This window comes from Hippoglossus hippoglossus, chromosome 16 (assembly GCF_009819705.1).
Source record: "Hippoglossus hippoglossus isolate fHipHip1 chromosome 16, fHipHip1.pri, whole genome shotgun sequence".
Lineage (NCBI taxonomy): Eukaryota > Metazoa > Chordata > Actinopteri > Pleuronectiformes > Pleuronectidae > Hippoglossus > Hippoglossus hippoglossus.
Genome location: NC_047166.1, coordinates 18,690,244 through 18,699,555, shown reverse-complemented (window position 1 = coordinate 18,699,555; position 9,312 = coordinate 18,690,244). Strand labels below are relative to the sequence as shown.

The following is a 9,312-nucleotide window of genomic DNA, read 5'->3' as shown; positions in this document are numbered from 1 at the left end:
GGCCAGTACTCCCTACATTGCACATGATCCTGTGCTGTTTGATCAGTCTTTTTAAATCCTTTGTCCAACTTGAATAAATTGTCTATTTCTGGAATCATCAGCCTCCCATCCCGTTTATTCTGGATATATGTGGTGAACCCGATTTGGCATTCAACTGTCGCACTAAACTTTTGACCACTACAAATGTCTTTGTCTTTAGTAGAGCTTTAAAAGAGAATAAGGAGTTTATCAGACACATCTTCTCAGGGAGATTGTTCCACAGAGTGGGATCCCTGACAGAAGAGGCTAGGTCTCCTCTGGTCCTCAGCCTGGTCTTTGGGATGTGAGCAGGGTCTTCACTGAGGACCTCAGGTTACGACCGGACACGTATGATGTCAAAACATCCAAAATGTAGTTAGGTACGAGTCCAGAGCGGGCTTTAAAAGTTAGCAATAAAATCTTCACTTCAATTGTAAAATATTGCAAGCTAATGAAGAGAAGCTAAACTCAGAGTAGCATGCTCTCTTCTAGCAGATTTGATGAGGAGTCTGGCTGCTGTGTTTTGGATTAGCTGTAATCTATGTAGACTCTGTTGACTCAGGCAGGTGAAGAGGTTGCACTGATCCAAACGAGAGGAAATGAAGGCATGGATAACAATCTCAGATTTCCTCTGGTTAAAAACACACACTTGAGTGTGGGTGTGCATCATATTTATCCCTTGCCCCTGGAGCCAGCTCACTGATTCCCAATCATCCCATCAACTGCTCTCCCACCTGACCCGTCATGTTAGTAAAGATTATAACAAATGACACTTCTGAGGTGTGGTTCTATTTTACTTTTTATATACAGTCTATGCCAGGTGTAAATGCTGTAAAGTTTACAGCATTTACACCTGGGTCGGCCCTAATCACCAAAAACTCACTTGGCAACTTTGTCGTCATCTTGTGTGCATGGCACCGCTTTTTCACTTTGTCCACAGATATGTCTTTTCTCTTTGTTTGTTGTTTTAATTTTTGCGTCGTGTGTTGGAAACGTCATCAACACCCCCACTCACTTGTGGTTTACACATTACAGCCCATCAAGAGAATGTCCGGAAGATCTCCGTAGTTTAGTGCATGTCTGATGGGAGCTTATGACTATCTGCAAATAGGTGCGGCCTAATTGAATTTAAGGGGACTGTTGAGCTTTGGCCAGTCCGACCAGAAGCAGCACAAAAATTCAACAGCAGAAAAACAAGTTATATCCTCTGTGCCGGTATTTGTTATTCACATTCTCTGTCCTTCGTTGTTAAACAGTCTATTTTATTCCACCACTGCATTGACCAAGTCACCAGTTTAGCATTACCTTGTAGCAGAAGCAGTCATAAATTAGATACAGAGATGGTGATTTACAAATGATCTGTTTAGAGCCCCAAATTAACATGATGAGCCTTCAACTGGAAACAAATATTGACACTTAAAGAATTATGTACGAACTCTATTTATTTACTTAATTTACTTAATTCGTACTGAATAAAACTTAAGACCATGGTTAATGTTAAGGATATAAATCAGTCATAAATAAGACAATGTTCCTGATTGTTATGAAATATTGTTTGATTGTTTTTTTCAAATATTTTGTAGTTGTCCCACTTTATCAAACATGATTGATTATGTGGGACAGCATGCTTTGGGTAATCTGGGACAGTCACTTAATTTTTTAAAAGGTGTAATGTGCATTTAGGGTCTTCCTGGAGTAAAAAAAAAAAGATAAACTACAGAAGTTACGCTACGTAACTTCTGCAGTTGTCAGACTGGAGTTAATGGTAAATACAGTTTGTCCCGGTCTGTTTAAACTGATCGTCTGGTTAGCAAACTAGCACATAATCAGTCAGCTCTCTAAAACAGAGATGATCCAAAAAGAGTCTGTCCTGTGTTCTGCAGCCACTGGTCTCACCAAACATGTGGAGAAGACAATGGGGTGATCGATGATGATGAGTCTCTCACCTGCAAGGACTGTCTGTTCCCTGAGTCGCCCAAATGGAATGACAAATTACTGAAGAATAATCTGTTATTGTTACTTGCTGTTGATTGAATTTTATTTTATTTTATAAAAATGTGATACACCTTTAATAGAATGTTTTAAATACATATTATAATTTCTTTATTTAGGCTAGGGTTCTTTATGAAAATGATGTTTACATGTTATAATAATACACATTTTCTTATTTATTTTCTTTAACTTTTTTTTATAATGCTTTTTAAAAATAGGTAATATTGAGCTTGACAAGCATAAAGCAAGGTGATAAAAGCCTATTACAAGTGTCCCATTACAAAGAGACCCCTCCCAGATGATCAAATTCCGGCAGAATTTTCTTTTTCAACACCATGTGTCCCATGTCTTCCTCTGAGTATGATATCTCCATTATTTCTTCTGATGTGGTTAGAAAACATCTTAAGCATTACAGAAAGGTATAATTTGTTGATCTGATGTGAAAAACAGATATTGCAATATTTACTCGATTTCACCCTATCGCCTGATGTTGCATTACACATGAAGAATGCTCCAGTGTCTTTCACACAACTATGTATACAGGGGATTAATTAAACATCATTATTGTATATTGGCCCATACCCAAAGCCCAGGTATCAGTTTCACTATCGGGACAGAAAAATTAAAAAGTCAAATAGCTGCGTCCCTCCTCACAACCCATTTTAAATAATGACAGTTATATGCTGCTTCTTCTGAGGAAGTGTTGTGTTGCTGGACCTCTGTGTAAATTTGTGCAGCTTATTCCATTCGTCACTACTTCATATTCGAGGTAACCAGCTGCAGGTAGAGAGGGTGGCAGAGCACAGATGATGTCCCGACCGATAGACTGTTTCTCTGACACTGAACTCCCAGATACGGAGATAGATTCAGAGGTTTTGCTGGAATATTGATACACATTGTTTCTGAAAGCACTCGTGGTGTTTTGTTCCTTCTTGAAAATGATAACGTAGCACTTTGGTAAGAAATGGCAGCTGAGGATGCCGTAGTTGGACATGAGAATGACCACCATCTCCACAGCCGAAAGGTAAACTCCTGAGGTGGTAACGTAGACAGGAACAAAGAGCATCCAGGAGATAAGGTAGAGCAGCATACTGAAGGTGATGAACTTTGCCTCATTGTAGAACTGTGGAAGTTTGCGGCCTTTGAAGGCACAGATCAAACACACAAACGCTAGGAAAGCTATGTAGCCCAACATCACCCCGAAGGCCAAATATGAGCCCTCGTGACACTGCTCCAGCAAAGTGGTTGGTTCCATGAGGATTTGATGAAATGGGCTCTTGAGGACTAGCCAGCAGATACAAGTAATCACCTGCAAGGCCACACAGAGGCTGGCCATGACGTAAGGCTTGAAGAGCCTCCGCAGAACCTCCTGCAGTGCAGGGTTGAACTGGAAGGCCAGCAGGATCTGCAGGGTCTTGACCAGGATGCAGGAGACGCACAGAGTGAAGCTGATACCGAAGAGCACCTGTCGAGCCTTACACTGGAAACTGTTGGGCCGACCGACAAACAGCACGGCGCTGATGTAACTGATGACCAGTGAGTATAGGATGACCTGGCTCAGTGGCCCTCCGGCAGCCTTCACTACAGGAGTGTCGCGCTGATGTAAAAACAGAGCTGACACCATCACAGCCAGGAGGATACCCAGGGCAGAAAAGGTCAGGAGCGCCACAGCAAATCTGTCCTGCCAGGAGAAGAAGAGCACGACTTTGGGGGTGCAGCTGGAGCTGCCCTCTGCGGACCACTCTCTGCTTATGTTACAACTCAGACACTGATCCATATCTGCAGGGATGGAGGATTACAAGCACAGGTACAGATTAAAACAATAAAAGATCCTATCTGACTCCACAGAATCCCACACCCATCTTGGTGATTAAGCTGCCAAGCAGGGAGTTTCCAGGCATTCAGATCTTTATCAAGTTGTTGGCAGTTAATTGTTGTCACATGAAGCGTGACTGCCTTGGAAGGAACATCAGTTTCTACAGTAACAAGTGTCATGCCAGCTCACACTTTGTGGTTCTTAGTATTTCTGTAAGGGACAAGGTTTTACTTTATTTATTTTGTATTGTTTTTTCAGTCTATTATTGTGAACTAGTGTGCCTGTTGAAAAGTAAAGAACAGAACCTTTCCATTGTGGTTACATAATTGAAAAACTGATTATGTGGAGAGATTTGTCTATTGAGGAGCTCTACTTGCCTTGCAACCAGAGGAAACTGGGTCTAAATTGAGTTCAGCTATCATGGTTCCTGCTTCCTGAAAGTCTCTGCTCTGCAGGTCACACTCTCTAATGGCTACGGGACTAACCTGACATCTTGTTCCATCGTTGTTGTCATGCAGTATGATGCTGACACAAGTTCATTTACACAGGGACGTACTGGATACACTCCAGTACGGATACAGAAACCGGACACACTAGTGTTCTGTTTATACTGCAATGTGTGTCTGCATATAGGGTGAATTCAAGTAATCTGGGACATTGGGTAATGTGGGACACCTAAGCTTCAGTCTGTTCATTTCCTGTTCTAACCAAATCTAGTCAACAGGACTTTTACTATAGGTTACCATGGACATCATGTTACTGAAATCACATGACTTGATGGGGGGTCACAGAAAGGGGCAGGACCAGTTTTAATCAGAGGCTCCCCCTTGGAATTGCATGAGAAGCTCAATGCCATCGGATTCTGACAAGATTAATGTAAAGGATATTAATCTGTTGTAAATTAAGCAGGGAATGTGCTTTTACTCTGAAGACAAAGGCAGAAAAAGGTAGATGCAGTTACATTCTAAGGGAACAGTAGATTACTAATAAACTGATAAATTACTGATAAACTACACATCTTAAAACCCATTTTTATACTTGCTTTACTTTAATACTTGCTTTCATGTGATGTTGGGTTTTTACTGTGTTATTGTTTTCGTTACACCTTTTATTTTACTTGTTCATTTATTTTTATTGTCATATTACTGCTTTTATGTGTTCAAGTTTTCATTAACTTTTCTTGCTTTGCTATTAAAGCACTTTTTAAAATCTTTCTTTTAAAAAGTGATATATAAATAAAGTTAATGAATATCCTCCCTCTTTGCTCCTTGGATGTGATCACACCTGGGTTTCTGTACTTGTAAGCACACACACCCCTAATGACAGCTTTTATTTACTGTGCACATGTAGTAAATGTGTCCAGTGAATCCAATGTGTGCAGGGGTGACAAACCTGTTTTATTCGAGTAGTAGTTCGCAGTACAGTTGATGCACTCATAACAACAGGTGTGTTGACCTTCGGCTGTTTTTTTGAACTCTCCAGGGACGCAGCTATTGGAGCACTTGGAGATGATCTCCTGCAGAAATCAGAGAGATTACATTCAACACTTCATTTCATTATTTTTGTCTTATTTTGTATTATATTTCTCATATCAAATGTATTTGATTTCCTGAATTCTACTTTTTGGAGATACAAACTGAAATGGTGTTTTCAGCTTCAATGGTCTGCATGTTTTCAGTTAACACATTTTGCAGTAATGCATGTGTGTCACGTTCCTAAGGGCAGCAGGATTAGGGCTTACCTTCAGGTCCTGGAGGTGCTGGGTGCTCACATTGGTGTAAGTGAAGTTGTTGGTGTTTAGGTTGTATTCAGCCACAACCTCAGTGATATGATTATTTCCTTCATCTGAGCACCACATTTTCAGTTCGTAGCCCAGGTTAATGTCACCGCTGCCGTCAAACTTATAGGTTTTTCCTCTAAGTTCAAACTCTTGCAAAAACAGAGGTTTCAGCAGCTACAGGATAGAAGACATTTCATTATCAGCCCAGTACCTTGGAAAAGTCTAAACCTCAATATCTTGATGTGACAATGATAAATAGCCCTGTGCAGAGTCCATCTCCTATCCCTTTGGCTGTGGGGTCTGCTGCTCACTTGTTGCACTTCAGCTCAACTCAGGCCTCTTGCCAAGTTGATGAAGAGCAGCAGAGCCAGAGACCTCTGGGTACCTCCACAGCCTTGTTTTTCTACATACCTTCTGGACACCTTGAATGCATACATTTGCATTCAGCCTTCAGTCAAATTCAGTGGGGGAACAGTTTGTAAAAAGTCTCAACCCTGGATTTCTGGTTAGTTTATCTAGGTATCCTATTTAGTGTGGATCTGTCTCCGCAGCCAAAAAGAAATCCTTAGCTGTTATAGGAATTTTATTTGACCCCAAATCCTTACTGCCTACAGATCTAAACCCTCATTCTCAGACTAAAATTAACCCACGTGGACCCTGTAAATGCAACACACACACACACACACACACACACACACACGTACGTGTAATTACCTCCCAGGGTTGCATTGTGCCTGGTGTTTTGCAGTCTCTGCTCCTGCAGACAGAAGCCACAGTCTGAGTAATGGCGCTGACAGCCATCTCAACACTAAGGATAGTAGAGGCATGAGTGTGTTTCCTGAGATTTTTCACAGCTTCTGAAATAAGCTTAGTGTCTTCAAAACCTTTACTGACATTTAGCTGCAAATAGAACTCCTTCATGAAGGGGTTATTCCTTGTAAATTCATGTCCAGCTGCCTCCAGCCTGCTCAGGTAGTCCTCAATTGATGACGGGTCTCCACTCTTGAAGGTGAAGCCCACAACGTATCCTATGTCCCTCAGAGTCGCGTTTACTTTCACAGAGTTGCTAGAGGACCAGCTGTCACTGGCCACCCAAACTCTTCTCATTGACTCCATGTTCTGTCCTGCTCTCAGTGTCTTATTCTTCAGCTCCTGGAAAAGATACCTCATCTGAGTTGACCTGGCAAATGATACAATGACCTGCACCTTGGGATTGTTGAGGATGGTTGTGGCAGCGTCCCTGATATCAGAGCAGACATCATGACTGGTCACAGACTGAGGTAGAATCGATTTGAAAGCCACACAGATCCCCTTTTCAGAGGCCTGGGACACAAAGTGTTCCAGAGCTGATCGGCCATAATCTCCATCTGTGATAACTATTCCCACCCAGTTCCAGCCGTAGGTGTGGAGCAGACTGACCATGGCAGCTGTCTGATGTTTATCATTAGGAACAGTCCTCAAAAACGAAGGGAAGCGGCTCGTATCACTCAGAATGACAGCAGTTGATGAATAGCTGATCTGGAGAAAAAAACATATCATTTTTAAAGATGTGACCTCATGGTTGAATGAATGCACTTATTGGAAGTCACTTTGGATAAAAGTGTCAGATAAATGATCTGTAATGTAATTTAATATGTATCTACTCAGATCTTGAGTTGCAACTTACAACCTCTAATAAACTCTTTGCGACTGTTCGTATGTGTAAGTTTCAAACTTTTTTGTTTGGTCACAGTTTTGTTTGGTAACGCACAAAACTGCTTCACCTTTAACTTTCACAGCAAAAAGGTTAAGATGCATATGTGTCTCAATTCAGGGGCTGCATCCTACGGAGGACACAGGGGCCCACGATAGAGGAGGTCTTTGTGGAGGCCGAACTGAAGTTATATGGTCTGGTTTACAGAGGATTTTCAAGATCTCCATCAACAGAGGATGCAGCTTTATCTGTGGCTCCTCACTTTGATCATAAAAGGTACGGCTGCTGATGTTTATCAGCTGCCACTGCAAACCTGTTCTGCTGCTTTCTATAACAGTCAACGCTATGTGTGTCAGTGTTGCCACAGAGGGTCAGCAGCTTACTTGAGGAATCATCTGGAGTGTCAGTTGCCTGGCGATGGCAATGGACACTTCAGAGTTAGAGCCACCTATAACAGCCATGACTGGCTGTCCACAGGCAGAGGTGTTGCTCTCTGTGTAGCAGTTGTCCCGCTGCATGAAGTCTCCTGTGACTCTCAGAGCTGTGCTGGGATCAGCGCAAGAGTCCACGATTAGGTAACCCAGAGTGACGTTCACAGCCTTGAGCAGAGGGGACTTATTCATGACCTCGATAGCATTGATCATAGCCAGAGCCAAAATCAGGCTTCTTTCATTAAACCTGTGAGAACAATACATTTATTATTCCAATAATAAATACAGGATGTATGTGATAGAATGGAGACTGTGAGGGACAAGAAGACAGAGAACAAATAACTGTGACAAATAAAAATAATTCTAAAACTAAAAATCTATTTCGTTTACTTGAAATCTCTACATATGAGACAAAGGTTGAATTATCCAATGCCCAGTCTCTGGCGGGTGTGTTCTTCATCAAATGAGTCTAACCCACACAATAAGGAGGTAAGGTTGACTCGTCTCAGTGAACAAAATCACATCTTGAAGTGTCAGTGAGAAAATCTTTGTACGTTTCCTAATATGTATTTGTTGCCGTACTTCAGTTGAGTGTTACCATCTCATAATGCATTTTCTTCTTTCTATTTTTTCATGACATTTTAGAGGGAAATATTACTTTTTATTCCACCACATTTATATGAGAGCAACAGCTCGCAAGTACTATGCAAATTGTTAATTAACAAAAATATAGATTTAACCCTAACCCCAAAGTTTGGTACAGTATATTGTAACTGTGTTGCTGTTTCTGATAATACTTTACATTTAAGTGCTATCAATATTATTATCAATATTTAAATATACTGGATGATCTCACCTGATACATGGCTGTGGTTGTGGTATGAAAGAGTTGTTTTTTTTGTGTACATCCTCATGAATGGGAAAGATTCCTGCGATGACGATATCTCCTGCAGCTGTAGCTTCCATCATCCTGGTATAATTTTCAGTGGCATGTCCTGTATCCATAATAATAAGGAAAACTGTGATATGAAAGTAGATTACAAGAACAACCCAGGCCATATCACTATCCTCTGTGTTTGCTGTCTGAGCTCTCGCTGGTTTTTCACCTCTGGCAGAGTGATACCTTTTTAAGCATCTTGCCAAGGCTAAAAGAAAACTCTCTCTTGCTTCCTCATTCACACGTTTCTCTTCTCACATTCTCCCCTGTAGCCCTGCCCACTTCATGACTGACAGTGCGGGAGTCATTGTTCTGCAGCTTTCATCATATCTGCTCTTGTGCCTACGCATTTCGCTGCCCACAGCACATTTTCAAATGTTGTGTTGTGTAAAAAACGAAATGCATCAGTTTATGATCATATAACATAGAAAAAGATTAAACCCCCACGATAGAGGAGCTTCAACTAGACAAATAAATCCATCATTAAAATTACTGTTGAGGGTGATGAACAGTTAATAGTTTGAGTATTTGGAAGAATTTATATTTTATATAACACCTTTCAAAACACAGTTATAAGGTGCTTCACAAGTTAACAATGAAACATTTTATGTAAACAATAAAAACAATTGTAAAAGCAGTTTGAAG

The 9,312-nt window shown here is 41.0% G+C and overlaps 1 protein-coding gene across 1 annotated transcript; it reads right to left on the bottom strand.

The window, feature by feature from the left end:
- Positions 1–2,499: 2,499 nt before the first annotated feature.
- On the bottom strand, positions 2,500–8,846 carry LOC117777346 (G-protein coupled receptor family C group 6 member A-like). Its single transcript, XM_034612053.1, has 6 exons — positions 8,587–8,846; positions 7,683–7,977; positions 6,321–7,124; positions 5,568–5,780; positions 5,219–5,342; positions 2,500–3,789 (listed from the first exon to the last, which is right to left on the bottom strand). The coding sequence occupies exons 1-6, from the start codon at positions 8,787–8,789 to the stop codon at positions 2,687–2,689; spliced, it is 2,742 nt and encodes a 913-aa protein (XP_034467944.1). The 5' UTR covers positions 8,790–8,846; the 3' UTR covers positions 2,500–2,686.
- Between the last annotated feature and the right edge of the window lie 466 nt (positions 8,847–9,312).

Coding starts and splice junctions, on each gene's coding strand:
- LOC117777346 (XM_034612053.1), bottom strand. CDS start 8,789: ATGGCCTGGGTTGTTCTTGTAATCTACTTTCATATCACAGTTTTCCTT. Junction 7,125..7,682: donor CACTCCAGATGATTCCTCAA/GTAAGCTGCTGA, acceptor TTTTTTCTCCAG/ATCAGCTATTCATCAACTGC. Junction 5,781..6,320: donor GCACAATGCAACCCTGGGAG/GTAATTACACGT, acceptor TCTATCCTGTAG/CTGCTGAAACCTCTGTTTTT.